Source organism: Pezoporus wallicus, unplaced genomic scaffold, assembly GCF_028554395.1.
Source record: "Pezoporus wallicus isolate ANWC-B61680 ecotype Strahan unplaced genomic scaffold, APGP_CSIRO_Pwel_v1 contig_4485, whole genome shotgun sequence".
NCBI classification, from domain to species: Eukaryota; Metazoa; Chordata; class Aves; order Psittaciformes; family Psittacidae; genus Pezoporus; species Pezoporus wallicus.
Window position 1 is genome coordinate 179290 of NW_026641983.1, and position 18282 is coordinate 197571.

General features: G+C 41.3%; 1 protein-coding gene across 1 annotated transcript in view; it reads left to right on the forward strand.

The window, feature by feature from the left end:
* The window catches only part of EDIL3 (EGF like repeats and discoidin domains 3), a gene marked incomplete at its 5' end in the record, with an annotated part of 188367 nt that overhangs the window by 113220 nt on the left and 56865 nt on the right, over positions 1 to 18282 (forward strand). Inside the window, 2 exons of the mRNA XM_057426408.1 lie at positions 13991 to 14146; positions 15205 to 15349. Of these exons, the coding sequence (XP_057282391.1) occupies positions 13991 to 14146; positions 15205 to 15349 (301 nt within the window). The remainder of the gene's footprint in view (positions 1 to 13990; positions 14147 to 15204; positions 15350 to 18282) is intronic.

The window sequence follows — 18282 nt, forward strand, 5'->3', positions numbered from 1 at the left end:
TAATCCCTTTCACCACGACTTAAGTGTCCAACGCTGTGATGACCACTAGAGGGGCCCTGCCTCCAGCCAGGTGGAGGTAGGGGACAATCGGATTTACTGGACTGTGTGGATCAGATGGCCTGGCACATCAGTCCCACAGAAGTATAAGGCTCTAGTAGATACCGGTGCACAGTGTACCCTGATGCCATCAAGATGTCAAGGGGTGGAACCCATCTGTATTTCTGGAGTGACAGGAAGATCCCAAGAGTTGACTGTGCTGGAGGCTGAAATCAGCCTGACTGGGAGGGAATGGCAAAAGCACCCTATTGTGACTGGTCCAGAGGCTCCATGCATCCTCGGCATAGACTACCTCAAGAGAGGATACTTCAAAGACCCAAAAGGGTACTGGTGGGCTTTTGGTATTCCTGCTTTGGAGACTGAGGAAATTGAGCAGCTGTCCACCTTGCCTGGTCTCTCAGAGGATCCTTCTCTTGTGGGGTTGCTGAAAGTCAAAGAACAGCAAGTGCCAATTGCGACCACAACAGTGCACCGGCAGCAATATCGCACCAACCGAGACTCCCTGATTCCCATCCATCAGCTGATCCGTAGACTGGAGAGTCAGGGGGTGATCAGCAGGACCCTCTCACACTTTAATAGCCCCATATGGCCAGTGCGAAAGTCTAATGGAGAATGTAGACTAACAGTAGGCTATCATGGCCTGAATGAAGTCACACCACCATTGAGTGCTGCCGTACCGGACATGCTAGAACTTCAGTATGAACTGGAGTCAAAGGCAGCCAAGTGGTATGCCACGATTGATATTGCCAATGCATTTTTCTCCATTCCTTTGGCAGCAGAATGCAGGCCACAGTTTGCTTTTACTTGGAGGGGTGTCCAGTTCACTTGGAACCGACTGCCCCAGGGGTGGAAACACAGCCCTACCATTTGCCATGGACTGATCCAGACGGCACTGGAACAGGGGCAAGCTCCAGAACACCTGCAATACATTGATGACATTATTGTGTGGGGCGATACAGCGGAAGAAGTCTTTGAGAAAGGGAGGAAAATAATCCAAATCCTGCTGAAAGCCGGTTTTGCCATAAAACGGAGTAAGGTCAAGGGACCTGCACAGGAGATTCAATTTTTGGGAATAAAATGGCAAGATGGACGTAGACAGATCCCCACAGATGTGATCAACAAGATAACAGCAATGTCTCCACCAACTAATAAGAAAGAAACGCAAGCTTTCTTGGGTGCAGTGGGGTTCTGGAGAATGCACATCCCAAATTACAGTTCAATTGTAAGCCCTCTCTATCATGTGACCCGGAAGAAGAATGATTTTAAATGGGGCCCTGAGCAGCAACAAGCCTTTGAGCAAATTAAACGCGAGATAGTTCACGCAGTAGCCCTTGGACCAGTCCGGACCGGGGCAGATGTAAAAAATGTACTGTACACTGCAGCTGGGCTGGATGTTCAAAGGCAGGGTCTCCTCTACACATCATGCAACTGATGCTACATGGAGTAAATGGGCTGCACTAATTACACAACGAACTCGAATAGGAAATCTCAGTCGTCCAGGCATTCTAGAAGTCATCATGGACTGGCCAGAGGGCAAAGATTTCGGAATGTCACCAGAGGAGGAGGTGATGCGTGCTGAAGAGGCCCCACCATATAATAAACTGTCAGAAAGTGAAAAGCAGTATGCCTTGTTTACTGATGGCTCTTGCCGTATTGTGGGAAAGCATCGGAGATGGAAGGCAGCTGTATGGAGTCCTGGACGACAAGTTGCAGAAACTGCTGAAGGAGAGGGTGAATCGAGTCAGTTTGCTGAGGTGAAAGCCATCCAGCTGGCCCTGGACATTGCTGAACGAGAAAAGTGGCCAGTACTTTACCTCTATACTGACTCATGGATGGTGGCAAATACCCTGTGGGGGTGGTTGAAGCAATGGAAGCAGAGCAACTGGCAACGCAGAGGTAAACCCATCTGGGCTGCTGCACTGTGGAAAGATATTGCTGCCCGGGTGCAGAACCTGGTGGTGAAGGTACGTCATGTAGATGCCCATGTACCCAAGAGTCGGGCCACTGAGGAACACCAGAACAACCAACAAGTGGATAAAGCTGCTAAGATTGAAGTGGCTCAGATGGACTTAGATTGGCAACATAAATGTGAATTATTTTTGTCCTGGTGGGCCCATGACACTTCAGGCCATCGGGGCAGAGATGCAACATACAGATGGGCTCGTGATCGAGGGGTGGACTTAACAATGGACACTATTGCCCAGGTTATTCATGAGTGTGAAACATGTGCTGCAATTAAACAAGCCAAGCGGTTAAAGCCTCTTTGGTACGGAGGACGACGGCTGAAGTACAAATATGGGGAAGCCTGGCAGATTGACTATATCACACTGCTGACATCCCGCCAAAGCAAGTGCCATGTGCTTACCATGGTGGAAGCAACCACCGGGTGGCTGGAAACATACGCTGTGCCCCATGCCACTGCCCGGAACACCATCCTGGGCCTTGAGAAACAGATTTTGTGGCGACATGGCACCCCAGAGAGAATTGAGTCAGACAATGGGACTTATTTCCGGAATAACCTTATAGATATTTGGGCCAAAGAGCATGGCATTGAGTGGGTATATCACATACCGTACCATGCACCAGCCTCTGGGAAAATCAAACAGTATGATGGGCTGTTAAAAACTACACTGAGAGTAATGGGTGGTGAGACTTTCAAGCATTGGGATACACACTTACCAAAGGCCACCTGGTTGGTCAACACCAGAGGATCTGCCAACAGGGCTGGCCCAGCCCAGTCAGAACTTTTACATATTGTAGAGGGGGACAAAGTTCCTGTGGTGCACATGAAGAATTTTCTGGGGAAGGCAGTATGGGTTATTCCTGCTTCAGGTAAAGGCAAACCCACTCGTGGGATTGCTTTTGCTCAGGGACCTGGATATACTTGGTGGGTAATGCGGGAAGATGGGGAAGTCCGATGTATACCTCAAGGGGATTTGATTTTAGGGGAAAACAGCCAATGAACTCTACTGTATGCTGTTGCCTGCTGTGTAATGCTTTTATAGCCCATCAACTAGATGTCTCCAGGTCACCAGCGACCAGCCCTGACTTCCCTCCAACCATCATCCCAACAGAGAATGAACTTTGATAGAACCGGATGAGTTCCACAGTAAAGGAATGACCAGCATCAGCAGGCAATGATCCAATACTGCACACAGCCTTTCCTGCCCTGAAAGATTGTTACAAGAGATGTAACCTGACATCATGGACGAAATGGACTCGGCAGAATTATAGGGATTGGTCCATGCACTAAGAAAATGATTTTTTTTCTCTTGGTCTGTGTGTATATGGATGTATATATGTGGGAGAGCGATGGTGTATTGAAAATGTGGGATCTGAGCATGACGTGAATGGTATGGAATAAGGGGTGGATAATGTCCTGGGTTCAGCAGTAGCAGTCATGTTTCTCCTTCGTGGTAGCTGGTGCAGTGCTGGGTTTTGACTTCTAGCCTGGGGACAGTGCTGGTGATACCGATGTTTTCGGTTATTGCTAAGTGGTGTTTACCCTGACCAAGGACTTTGTGAGGCTTATGCTCTGCCAGGGAGGAGGGGAAGCCGGGAGGAAGCAGAGACAGAGCGCCTGACCGGGGCTAGCCAGGGAGGTATTCCATACCACAGCACGTCATGCCCGGGGTGGGGGGTAACTGGGAGTTACCCGGAAGGACAGGGGCTTCCAGGTGGGACTCGTTTCTTGGCCGTTGGTATCATATTCTCTTCCTTTGTTATTTTCTCTTATCATTGTTGTAATTGGTAGTAGCGGTGGTAATTTGTGTTGTACATTGGTTGCTGGACTGTTCTTGTCTCAACCCGTAGGAGTTGCACTCTTTCCATCCTCCTCCCAGTTCCTCCGGGAGCGGGGAAGGGGAGAGCCCGGGGGGGGGGGGGGGGTGGGGGTGGAGGGAGTGGGGTGGGCATGGGGAGGATGGCCTCGATTGCTCTCAGCCCAGCACCACTAACTGGGAGTGAGTGAACAAGCTGTCTGGCTAGGGTTTAAACCACGACAAATACCAAGCAGTTTTTAACATTTTAAGTCTAATTTACTGCCTTTTTCTGTAGGAGGAAAAAGTATTTTGAATAAAAGTGCAAACATAGTTAAAATGACTGTCTCACTGAAAGGTGACTTCTTGTGTTTATTCATCAACTTTGTGTATTGAGTCTTAATTAGAAGAGATAATGAGAAATATACTGATCGTGATACCGAGATTGGAGGCAGCCTGGGCTGCAGTGATCATGCACTTGTGGAGTCTGCAGTCTTGAGGGAGGTGAGACAAGCAAAGAGTACAGTCAGGACCCTGAATTTTAGGAAAGCCAACTTTCAGCTCTTTCAGGAATTAGTAGGACCCCCTGGGAACCCTCTGTCATGGACAAGGGAGCAAAACAGCTGGCAGTTCTGTAAGGACACTTTCTACAGAGCTATCAGTCCCCAGGTTTAAGAAATCAAGACCTGCTGGTCAAACTAAAGGGCAAGAAGGAAACGCACAGGCAGTAGAAGCGGGGACAGGTGTATACTGGGAAGAGTGTAAGAACACAGCCCAGTTGTGCAGAGGCGGTGTCAGGAAGGCCAAGGTGGAGCTGGAGCTGAACTGGAAAAGGGATGCAAAGAATAACAAGAAGGGCTTCTACAGCTATGTCAAAGAGGAGGACCAAAGTAAGTGTGCTTCCCCCCCACCCCCAACGTGCAAGGTGCAAGACTGGTAAACAGGTAACAACAGACAAGGACAAGACTGAGGCACCTGAAGACTTTTTTGGCTCAGTCTTCACTGGCAGGGTCTCTCCACATACCTCTCAAGTGGGTGAACTGTAAAGCGGGAACTGGAGGAGCAAAGTCCCTCCCACTGTAAGTGAAGATCATGTTCGTGACCATTTCAGGAACCTGAACGTACATAAGTATGTGGGACCTGATGAGATCTATCCCAGAGTCCTGAGGGAAGTGGCTGATTCCATCACGAGTAACAGCTGGCATGAGTTAGTTGTTTAGTATTCATAAGATAAAGTTCTTACCCGGTAGGTGTCCTTATGGGGAAGAAGACAGTTTCAGCCCACGGGCTGATCCCAGAAGTTATGATGGAGTCTTCCCCACTTTCCCTTTCCTAATTTCACATATTTATAGAATATAATTCAGGTTAGTAACTCCTTGTAACCCTCCCACCGTGTATGGAGTGGTCAGTTAATTTCCATAAGGTTACGTCATTATCATTGAAAGTACGCAGTGTTGTCATGCTGACACTGTAGGAGGCCCTTGGATCTCTCCAGACTTTTCATAGTAACATAGGTTTCAACTTTTAACTCTGTGCCTATGGAGCTGGAGTGGCTGTAGTCATACGCACTTTGTTACTGATGTGTATAAAATCGTCTGGCTTTGCTTTTGCAAATACAAATCTAGTTTCCTTATTTGGCAACTGCTGTGAGTTTTATCAGGACCTGGTGCCTTCAGGTTCCCACTCCTGCAAATCAGTGCAAGAGAGTCTGTTCCACCCTCCCGTCAGTTTTTCTTAGCATGCGCCAACGTTCCAGGATTGCCTGGAAAACTATCACTGGGTATATTCTATGTGTGCCAACCACATCCCATCCTGGGAGCAGCAGCTGCATTTTACCCAAAGGTCTCCTCAGTGTTATAATATAACCTTGGGGGTTGGAGAGAAGTGGTCTCTAATTTCCCCTATTTTCCTACTCAGTTCAGCCAACATTCAGGTAACTTCTTAAGGTTCAGGAAAGATTAATCATTTGAGCCAAATCATTTTTTGCTGTCATAGCAACGGAGAGTAAAGAAACCATTTGAATAGCACAGTCTTTTCAGCAGTCACAAAGCCATCTGTCTCCCATATGCTTAATAAGCTACCTCTTTATTTCACTTGTGTCCATCTAAAACCCTGGCCTCTCTCCCTGCACAACCAGTCTCATAGCAACTGACAGATTATTCTCAAAGATGGCAATATGTGGGAAGGATTGTTTTCAAATACTCCTATTTTCTTGGTTTGTCTTTCTTACGCGAAGTTTGTAACAATATAGACGGTCTAACAGTTGCCTGAGGTATGAGCAGCATCACCAGTCAGAAGTCCTAGTTAGAGCTGGAATTTCAGTGTGCCTTGGGTCCTTTATAAACTGACAGCTAAAAAGGCTCTGCATTAACTAGTCGATGTATTTGCAGATACATGGAAAAGCAGCAGAATGGTATGGTCAGCATAAAGCCATCTATGGGTGGCAGGTTCACTGGAAAAGAAAGTTTTAAATAGGTGTATGATGACTAGGACTGTCTTGACCAAGGAAGAAAGAGAGTAAAGATGTCTATTTTATGATATGTGTTATGAAAGTTGAAATACTGCTTTGTGAGTTACTGGCTGTGTTAGCATGAGGAGTAGTTACTCACCAGGAGTCTGCAAGCACAGATCTGTTGCGTCACTTGTTCCTCATGTACTCTTTGCAAAAGATCCAGACCTTGTTTGACAGTGGGATATGCAGCATCTCCCAGTGCTGATGTAGCCAGGATTACATAGGAAAGGAAGTCTGCCCATTGCAGAGCCCATGTCAACCATGTATAGTAGAACCACTCATTAGAATCTTCCTCTTCCTTTACAGCAGTAATAACTACAAGTTCTGTAGATAAGCTGCATAAAAAGGGTAGTGAACTGTGGTAAAGGAGTGCTGTCAGCATGGATTATTACTGTTTGTTAGCACCATTCTCACTGGGTTTGTTCTGGTGGAGGAACTCATTAGGTTTAGTTTCCCAGTGTGTTAAGCTGAGAATGTGCAATGGTCGGAAAAACTCCAGTAGGGATCTCACAGTGTCAGAGAAGTCTGATCTTCTGCATGTTCCCTACTATTGTAGATTTTACTTTTGCTCCCATCTTTCAATGGATGGGCTTAATTATAGGTTCAGCTTTAATATTTAAAAATAATAAAGACAATTTCTTCATCTGGGCAACAGATTTGTAATTTTCTATCACATCCCCTTCTTCCTTGACATTTCTTCATCTGAGAAGATACACAGGACCTAGACAAAGCCCAGTGAAGTCATAATGGGAATTTTACCAAGTTGGTCTTGTTGGGCTTGTGAGTGGTCATATTTATCATCACAGTGCTTTAAAAACAGAGTTTTATCAGAGTGCTTTAAAAACAAATGGAAAGGGTACAATAGGAAGTTCCTCTGATATTTGCAATGGGCATATTAAGAATTTTCCCTGAGTATATTTTCATGATGATTTTAATCTTGTACCTTTTGAATTTGCTTCTTTTCCCTAAAGAAGAGGATTTTCATGTAGGATTAAAAAAAAAGTGAATTTCTGGTTTTGTGGCTTGAGTCTAGCATCCTATCCTCTAACCTCTACAAGCTATTGATCATAGCTATTTTATATATAGACATACATACAGATATTTTCTCTGACATTTTTCTTTAGGCATTGATACTTTAAGAAATATTCTAGACATAAGAAGTTCTTTCTGGGAAACATTAGCATGCTTAAGACAGGAAAAGTGTTCACAAATTCAGAGTGTATGAAGGAATTAATAAGAGCAATGAAAAACTGCAGCATTCCTTGGCTAAGCTTAAATTGCAGGTAGATAATGCTTATTTAATCAATACTTTGTATATTAGTTAAAAGTTTACAGGGGAATACTTTGTAAATTAGTTAAAAGTTTACAGGGATACAAACCTCTGAACAATGTGAGATTGATTAAGGGCCTCTTCTTGAGATGACAGTCTACACATGCCAGTATTTGAATAATTCATATCATCCAGTTAATGGCAATCATAGCAAGTACCTTTGGGACTAAAATAATGACTTAAGAAGAAGAAATAGATTAAGCAAATTTTTAGTTTGTCTAATTATGTAAATTCTCTGAGGCATGCATTGAAAGTTCTCAACAAAAGCCAAATGAAGGGAGCACTTCTTTTGTACCATTTGTAACATATGTTCCTCCATAGTAGCATTGCATGGACCAAACAGTATCCTCATTTATGTTTGCTATGCAAGTAGGGTTTAACCTATATTCTGATATTTTCAGAGAAAGGCAAATTAAGTTAGTGGGCCAGTTTGTGTCTCTGATTCAGCATGCCTAACTTGAAGCGTATAAATAATCTTCTTGAAGATACGAAGATGAAGAGTGGCTTTTAGATGGTTGGCTGGGGCTAAGATGTTAGTATAGGCAAGACCTGAGAGGTATTTGTTGTTACCGTGAGGTATGCTAAACTGGCAAGGTACTCTGGAAACAACAGTACTGGGAGGATGTTTGCAGAGGATTTAATAGCAAAGTTGTGAAAAGACTTTGATGGATCTGCATCCATGTAAGTGAAAAAGAAAAAAAAAAGGGCTTGGAATCAGAAATAACCGAGTATTTAATTAGTTTGTCTGCAAGGTATAATGCTACAATCTTATCGGAAATAATTATTTGTAAAGTGACATGTAGCAAATGACCATGTTAGTTCTCCTAGACTATTACAATTATGAGATAAAACATACTGGCTTTTCTCCATGTAATAAGCCCTCTTCTAGAACGGCAGCAAGAGCTGGAATGCTGCCATGGATAAATCACTGCATTACCTAGTCTGAATGCTAGTTAAAACACATATCACTGCTACTATCCTGACTGCATTAATGCCCTCAACTAAATCTGAAGAAGCTTTGCTGACAGTGCTGATTAGGAAAGTAACAGAAAGCCACTGACACGCTAGATATACAAGAACCGTGCAACAGGAAAGATAATAGTAACTGACCTGCTCCGACCTTCCTACACCTAATCAATGCTGAGTCCTGCTCTGCTCTTGGTGTGACATCAAGGTGAAACAGCAGTGTTCAGTCATGTTCAGGGCGTCTGGTGCTTGAAGACAGAAAAGGAAACATGGGAGGGAGTTTTCAGATTCTCTGAATTTCCCAGTATTGAGGGAACTGTGTAAGGTTACTCTTTTCCTGACTTCATTACAAACATTTCCAATGGCAAGTGTCGCTATTTTTCATCATAAGCACCCAATCTAGATCTATTAGAACTATGATGTGAAAAAGAAAAAGATAGAAAAATTCAAATTTCAGTCTTTTAAAACCTTATAAAATCAGCAGAGAAGGGTTGCTGTAATAAATTTTTGAATGTCAGTATAACCTTGATCTCTTATTCAACCCTATTTTTATATGAGTAATAGTGACTGTTAGTAAAAATATATATACACTAGAATATATGGGAAAAATATATATATATGCTAGAATATATGGGAAATAATTTCTAGCAATGCTATTGTATCTCAGAACTGAAACAGGTAAACACCATAGTTCTCCATAAACTACATTTCTGTTTTTAATGAAGGCTCATATAAAACTTCATTTATCGTCTCCAGGACCCAGTGTTTCATAAAGGCTTTAATCCGAGCATTTCCTGGAAGCTTGCTCTTAACGTATGTTTCAGACAAATCTGTTGTGTATGAAATGTTGGTAGTGTTATGGCTAATAGGGCAATAACAAATGATGGGATTATGGTTATGTATTCTGGGCAGGATCATCATATACAGTGTCTTCTTCAAGTCACTCCATCTTCTGATCTGCCTTCTCCTCTCCTGAAGGTAATAATGTAGATGAGACAGATGCATCTGATTCTTTTATCTGTTTTGTCAAGTACCTAGCTCCTACATACTGAATAAACTAATATTTGATCACAAATTGAAGAGGAATATGAACTTCTCGCACTGGTGCTGTCCCCAGTCTCTGCTATTCTGTTACTTTGACATACTCTGATTGTGCATTTAGTCTTTTTCTGGAGTTATAGCAGCTGTTAAGCATGCTGGTAAGTTTGTTTTGTTGAACCCTTTGGACTGCATATGGAAAACAAGTTTGAAGCGCTTCCCTCCAGCGTTATGGTCCTACATGTACTCACACCTAGAAGTGCAGCTGCAAAAACACCATGTATATGGTTCTGGACTAGTTCCGAATTGTCTTTGAAAATGATGCACTGTACAATATATAGAAACTCATAAAATTACCTTGTTCATATTACCATTTTCTCTTGGGAAAATACTCAGTTTTCTTTTTTTTTTTTTTCCTTTCTGATATGGGTTTTTTCAATTTCCAGTAAAATCTTGACTGGCTACATCTTTGTCAGTGTAGACAACTGAATGATTTAGGATCGTAAAATAGATTTGTGTGAGTCATTGCAGTGAAAAACATTAGCACACCAGTGAAAATTGTTTCATAGATGATAACTCGTACAGAATCAGTGCTGAAAGCAGGAAACATGGCATACTGGTTACTTCTTCCCCTCCTTTTGAAAGAGGACATGACCTTGCTTGGGATGATAGAAGTGTTCTAATCATGGAGTCAGGATGATAGTGATGGTTGAAAGGAACAAGGTTAAAATAAATTTCAAGGACTGCTGGTAACTTTTTAAACTGACAGGGTTGATTTTATTCCCTAGTTCTTGGACATATATCACACTAGAGGAAGTATACCTCAAGCGATTTACTTTTTAGGTGGTTTTGGCTATATGATATAGTATAGAAGGCACCAAGTGACTGGTGGTACATGAATTCAGATTTCAAGAGGTATTGTACCTAATCCCCTGGCTCTGTCTATTGAGTTGACTGCCATGCCTGTGCTCTAGCTGAGCTGTTCACACTATCATAGCATCATAGAAGTGCAGGCTAGTTTGGGTTGGAAGGGACCTTAAAGCTGAACCGGTTCCAATACCCTGCAATGGATAGGGACACTTTCTGCCACACCAAGTTGCTCCAAGCCCTGTCCAACCTGGCCTATCAGCATGATGACTTTGCATCATCCACTGTATTTTGTAGACATAATCTATTTCTTGTAGAAATCATGTTTAAAAGAGTTGATGTCAGACTACTGGCTTTCCTTTACATGCAGTTTTACCTGACTGCTCCAATGTATGTAATTTATTCCCGCCCCAGAAAGCTTCCTCACTGAAATGCAAAACCTCTTTGAGGCAAATTCCATTACTGGTAGGTGTTAAAGGACACCTTACCTGAGTTTCATAATGCCTTGTGCCATGAGGATGAACAACAAAGGCATCTTTGGATCTGCTTCACAGCTGAATCCCTGATAGATGTTGTGTGAATTAAGTCTTGTGGAAGCTGCTGGACCCAGGAACCCTCTCTGAGCTGGGGGTGGAATGCAGCTCTGTGGACAGTGACTGAGCATCAGTTCTGAATCTGTTACTCTCAAAATAATCTTAAATTTAAATAGGGCTGGTAGAACTGATTGGTCTGTTATTACCTTTTTTTTTTTTTTTTTTTGTGAGTAATTTCCTCAAATTTATATGCAAGTATCTCTTCTTACAAGTTCTTTATCATGCATTAGTATTTAAATTACAGAGGTAAATCCCTCAAAATACTATTGATCTTCTATTATCTTTGATTTTTCCCAGTTATTCTAGGTAATGGTAAGGGGTCCTTTATAACTGAATACGCTTTCACCTTCAGTTAAAAGATGTGTTAAACTCCTGCTCTTATCCTGGTGACTTTCACCTCTTTGTTTTAAAACATAGTCACCAATATAATTAGAATTTAGTCTGAACATTATGTCCTATGTCTGAATCCACAAAGAAGAGCTTCCATAGCTGTTTTTCTTTACAATTGCTGCAGAAAAATACCTTTGAAAGTGCTTTTAGTGCTAACAGAGCTAGTTCACATTTCACATGGGGAACTTTGCTTCCTACTGAAGTACATTAAGAAAGCAGGTTTCGGCACCTGTGTTGTTATAGTCATTGCACAGTTGTAATATTTTGAGATTTGATAAGCTCTGACTTGAAAATTTTAGAACACATAAAAGAGCTCAGACATAAAGTGCCAATTATTTCCATATGCACTGAAAGAAGCTACCACAGGCATGATGTTAGCCATATTTTGTACATAAGGAAGCTGCAGGGATTTGAAAAGTGCAGGGTTTTTCCTCCCCTTCATTAGGATTTGCCTGGAAACATTGACAGAGTATGTAGACCTAATTTCAAAACACAGTGTCCTCTATTTTCTGTGTTACATCAGGCTCAGTAGTGCTTAAAGCCAAAGCTCAGTTTGCAACTCAGAGTATGGATACTGATCAGGAAAACCTCTAAAAGGAAAGATTCTGTCTATTAAAACAGAGAAGTAAATGGAATTGCACAGATGTCCAGATAAGCCTATAGAGCAGGATGGTACATAGCAGGAAAAAAGGCAGGGTTCTTACCTCCTGAAACTCACAGAACACTGTTTAAACAGTATCCGTATTAAATATTTTACTCTCATTGAGAGATTAATTTTGGGTGGGTCTTTTGTCATTCTTTTACTTCTTGAAGTGCAGTGATTGATTTGTTGTGCGTTAAGAGATGGGGGCCTGGACATGGGAAACACCCAGTGTGGGAATATAATAAAAAGGAAACACAGAAAAAAAAGCCAACAAACATAAAAACCCTCACATAAACTCTGATCCAAAAAAAACTTGCTAAGGTTATTATCTGGATAAAAGAAAATTTGGGAATGAAACTGGAAGAATATTAGGTGCATACATAACTGGATCCAAGAAATTTTATCTGGTATTGCATTATATCTGCCTTTTCCCAAACAGTGAAATGTGAAGATACAATTAGTCAGTATGTGCAAAAGGCAAATAATCAATGGCTGGTTTCTGTTTGGGTATGGTTTCTAATTTGGTTCAGAGATGGCATTCACTTCTTTAGTAACCATTTCATAAGTATAGGAAAAATTGTTTTACTTGCCTGTTTATTAAAATTCTTGAATTCTTTTTAGAGACTGGAACCTGCATAACAAACTTCTAGAAATCTTTATGTCTAACTGCTTATTCTATGTTAACTACATTTTTAAATGTAGTTAGGGGGCTGATAGTAGTCTCTGGAGCTGTTATCTTACAAATATAATATGTTGTGGTTTTTTTTTTCTCCGGGATGGGGGAAAAGGTTTCCCAAGACTGTGAAAAGGCCTGAATTTCTTCTAATATGTACCTATGCAAATTCCTGATGTGAGTCCCTTTTCACCATTGCAATTGCAAATTTTCTTGAGTTTTCCTGGAATATTTGAGAAAGATCATGTAAAAAAAAAAAAAAAATTGAGTTTTTGTAGTCAGCTTCTGCTCTCTTAATGGGTCCAAAACTCTAAAATACCCTTTGTTATGTTAAAGATGTATGAGTGTTTATCCATTTCTTACAGGGAGAACTGTGGTAAAACTATACTGAAATTTCTTTTGCCTCAAGAGGAAAAATATCATAAGCCCAAATATTTCAGATAAGTAGCAGAGAAATAGCTAGACTCTCTCAAAAGAACAGTAAAATTCTTTCTTCCACTTTCCCATGTGTACACAGGAAGATATTGAAACACTTAATAGAGGCTAGATTACATTATCAAGTGAAAGAAAATCTTGAGACTACACCATAAAGAATAAAGAGATTTAAGTATTTAGACAGCAGAGACCTGATGTGTCTCTTACTCCCCATACTCCTGTACTGGGACTGTTGTCCTGAATAATGGGGATTGCAGTGGGTCAGAGCCACTAACTGGAGAGCGGAGGCAAGTTTCATTTGAAGGAGGCAAGTGCTAATGTATTTTAATGCATTATTTACATTGTCATCACACTGTTGCATTTCCTTTTTAGGAAGGAAATATACAGCAGTAATCCCATATACCAGTAATATGCTATTTCCCAGTAATACACCAGTAATATTCTATATATTAGTAATATAGATGTGTGTGTGTGTGTACATGTACATGTGGAGACATAAGCATAGTACAGGCTTTTGGTTCAGGGATTTTTTTCATTTATTTATGTGCATAGGTACGTTAAATGTATGAAAGACAAAAAGAATTATTGCAAGTAAAAAGATAGTAAATTAAGTGCTACAGCTACATTTTTTTCTTTCTGTTAAATAAATAAAATAAAGGAATCAAAGAATCAAGAATCAGAATTGTGACCCTCAAGTGGTTAATGATAACATTGTACTGTTATTTCAGATAAACCTGCAGAAGAAGATGCGAGTCACTGGAGTTATAACTCAAGGTGCCAAGAGGATAGGAAGTCCAGAATATGTAAAATCTTACAAAATTGCATACAGTAATGATGGGAAGTCGTGGGCAATGTACAAAGTAAAAGGCACAAATGACGATATGGTAAGATTAAGGCATTTTTATGTGAAAATGTGCTGTGTTTTGGTTGCCTTAAGAGGTATCTCTAGAAGATGAGCATAATTGCCTGACACTGTGATATAGGTTGCCTTGTTATTATTTTTGTCTGAAAAAAAAAAACAATCAATAAATTTGCGCATTCTGTCTGCTAAGAATTTCTTGCACTTTAATTGATGGTTGTATAAATACTACGTCCCAAGGCTAGAATAATCCTGTTTATTACATTTAACTGATTTTCGTTTTAATTAGTTTACCAGCAATTATTCATTCTTCCATTTTCAATTTATTTTTATTACATTGGAATGTTAGTGTTAACCCTTAGAATCACAGAACTCATTCATCAATGCTAATTTCTGTACGGCGCAAACAGTATTATTCAGTGGGAAGCATGCACTTGCAGTTTGTAGTTACCACTTATTTTTTTATGGAGTTGTGCATACAAAGCAGCAAAAATCCCTTTACTGTGTAACTTAGGATAGAGCTAAGGCCTTTGCAGCATTAAACATAGTAACTCTATTAGAAAATTGAAATGCTGTATGAAAAGGTATTTAATGAAAGAAGAAAACAAAGTTACAGGCATATCTGGTTAGTGAGGAGTGAACAGAAGAATGCTTATAGGTTTCATTCAGCTCCCCATGCTATCAGTGGGAGGGTTGCAATGTGCTTCAGTGGGAGTTGGATCAGGTTCTTGAATCAGAGGGAGAAAAATAAATGTGAATCAGTGCAAATAATTGCAGGCTAAATTGAATTGGGATTATTTAATACACTAATTAGAAAAGAATACATAATTTAGTTGCATTAGTAGCTTCAGTTTCTAGGGGTGACAAGATAGAGGTCCCGTTTCGGAGCACGTGGCAAGCACGTGCTAATGCAAACTGATGTCAGCATGTATTGCTTATACACTTGCATGTTGGGCACTAGAAATGATAAAGCTGACTCTGGGAAAAACTTGCAGGGGAACATGCAGAAGAACAACCCTGGTATTTCTGAGATACGGAAATGAACTGAACCTCCAGTTTTATGTATATATTGTTTTGTCATAGGTGTTCCATGGCAATGTGGACAACAACACCCCATATGCCAACTCCTTCACCCCTCCTATCAAGTCACAGTACATACGGCTGTATCCTCAGGTGTGCAGAAGGCACTGCACATTGAGAATGGAACTTCTGGGCTGTGAGCTGTCAGGTGGGTGTTCTGCAACCACTGCCCCTCAGCAGTCAACCACCAACAGCACTGAAGTCTAAACCATGTGCATTTTATTCACAGAATCATAGAATCTCAGAATAGTTTGGGTTGGAAGGGGCCTTAAAGATCATCCAGTTCAACCCCTGCCATGGGAATACAGGCTGAGAGAGCTGGACTTTTTCAGCCTGGAGAAGAGAAGGCTTTGGGGAGACCTTACAGCAGCTGCCAGTGCCTAAAGGGGCTACAAGAAACCTGGAGAGGGGCTTTGGACAAGGGCCTGTAGGGACAGGACAAGGGGGAATGACTTTAACCTCACAGAGGGGAGACTGAGATGAACTCTTAGGCAGAAGTTCTTCCCTGTGAGGGTGGTGAGGCCCTGGCACAGGTTGCCCAGAGAAGCTGTGGCTACCCCATCCCTAGCAGTGCTCAAGGCCAGGTTGGATGGGGCTTGGAGCAACCTGGTATTCTTGGTGAAATGAAGTTTTATTTCTAGCAACTTAGCCAGTTGCTTATCTCTTCTTATGGGAATTATTTAAGCAGCAGCACACCTAAGTGATGGAAGTGCAGTAGCTGCATGCAGAAGGGCAGTAACAGCAGTAAGGTAATATAGTAGCAACCTAATAACACTTAGTAAATCTTTCTGCATGCATTAGCCTCCACTTTTCCAGCAACCTGGAAAAGGACATTTATAGCAGTTTTAGTATCAACAGCTATTATAGAATTAGAATCGACTAGGTTGGAAAAGACCTTTAAGATCATTAAGTCCAACCATTATCCCGTGTCTCTGACGGCTTCATGTATGTGGTATGTGAATACTTCCAGAGATGGTGACTCCACTGCTGCCCTCTGGCAGACTGTTCCAATGCCTGACCACCCTTTGGGGAAGAAATTGTCCCTTATCTCCAGTCTAAACCTCCCCTGGCACAGCTTAAGGCCTTTTCCTCTTGTCCTCTCACTTGTTCTTGGGAGAAGAGACCAGCCACCTTCTGGCTTCAGCCTCTTTTCAGTTGTAGAGAGCAATCAGGACCGTAACGTTCTATACTAAGCAAACTAAGAGACAAAGATTCTCTGATTTGCATTTACACTAAGGACAGGCTAAACTAAGCACTGGAAAGAGTTTCTGAGAGCCAAAGCTGTGTGTGCAGTGCTGTACAGCAGAGGCACGGCAGAAGGAGGCATCAAAGTTGATGTAATTCCTTCTGTTTGTGGTGTAAGCCCGCCGAGACGCTGTGTGACATCCTTGGAGGTACAAGGGTTCTTTCACTGCCCTTGAGGACCACTCAGAGTGCAGTAAGGTGTTTTTTTGCTATGCTACTTTAGCCAAGATTTCAGTTTAGATTTGTTTTGTGGGTTTCTAGCAGAAGCATCTCATGGCAAAAAGTAAATGAACAAGTGGAATCAATACAAACCCTCTTAAGGTTTGTAGTAGCAGAAGTTATAGCTCATAGATATAAAGCCTGACCTCTAGCCACTCTCTGCAAGAACCATGTTCCCTTACAAATTCAGCAGAGCATGTAAATTTTTTATCTTTTTCAAGAGATCAGCCCTTTACCAATGGGAGTGCTCCACTGAATTCATTTAAGAATGATTTTTATGTGGCTGCCTGCTTACCGTACAAACAATAGTCATCCAGTTCAGGAATGATATATCAGAGCAGCTGGAGTTAAATAATTTTCAGTCCTCTAGTGGCATCAAAACCAGATTCAGAAATGAAAAGTTAATGCATTAATCTCACTGTAGCCCTTTTCCAATATAGATAGGTTTGAAAGTAAATGGAAAACTCTGTCTAGCTGCTTTAGTCTATTAGATTTTTTTTTTATATCTTCCATTTCTAGAACTACAATTTAGAGTAAGTCCTTGCCAGAATGACCAGGAATTGTTTTGCTCAAGGAACTGTGAAAGCTACTGAAGTCAATACATTTCAGTGGTCTCCTAACAGTTTCAAGGTCATTGTTTCTTTGAACTGCAGGCAGCCAAGCCTCAGCAGAACAATTTCGTAAGAGTACAGTTATACATAACAGACTAATTCACTCTAATTCCAGGTGATCTGTCTTAGACAGAAAAATACTTTGAGATGCCTGACTTTTCTAAAAAGTCCTGGTGCTAGGAAAAAAACCTCAGTATTGAAGGGAGGGAGACTGCCTCACAGCACCAGATGATTAAAAAGTAATTATTTCTTAGGGCAGACTTCAGCAAGATGTTCAATATAATCTGCTCGAGGCTTATGAATAGGTTTACTTACCAGGACCCATGGTCAGATATTACCAAAAACCATGATCAGTGTTTGTGAAGTTTGACATTGGTGAGTTAGGCATTAATTTTCATGGACTTTTGTTCCTGCCTTGTGTTTTGCACATCTGTGTTGTAAACTCCCTTCCCTTCATAAGACATTGATGTGGGGGAAGAAGCAGATCACAGCTACTGTTTATTAGAATGCCTTTATTCATTATGCTGGTATTACTAGTAACATCAAGCTGCTGTATCTGAAGACAGATGACTGTTCGCACAACATAGTCACTTACTCATGCAGTTCACTCATGCAATGAAACAGCTACACAGAGGAGGCTCTGCCTTTCTGCATTCAAGTCTATGCCATACATTGTTGATTCTCCCATATATTGGTGGCTGTGCAGCAATTCAGCAAATCCTTGATATTCTGAGTTTATCAAGCCTTGCAGAGGAATGCTGGTCCCCAGGTCTTAACCATCCATTTGAAAATCAACGTCTTCTGAGCATGTAATTTTCCTCTTTTTGGCAAGTTACTATTTTTCGATCCTAACAGTACCTTTAGCTACTATTCACACAAACTCACACACAAAGGGACTAGTAACATCTGCATTTCATACTAGATTCCCCTTACCTTGTCCTTCTTAGCACTATCTAATCTGGAAAGAAATCCAGTGTTCATTAACAGAAAAAGAAATGAAATCTCT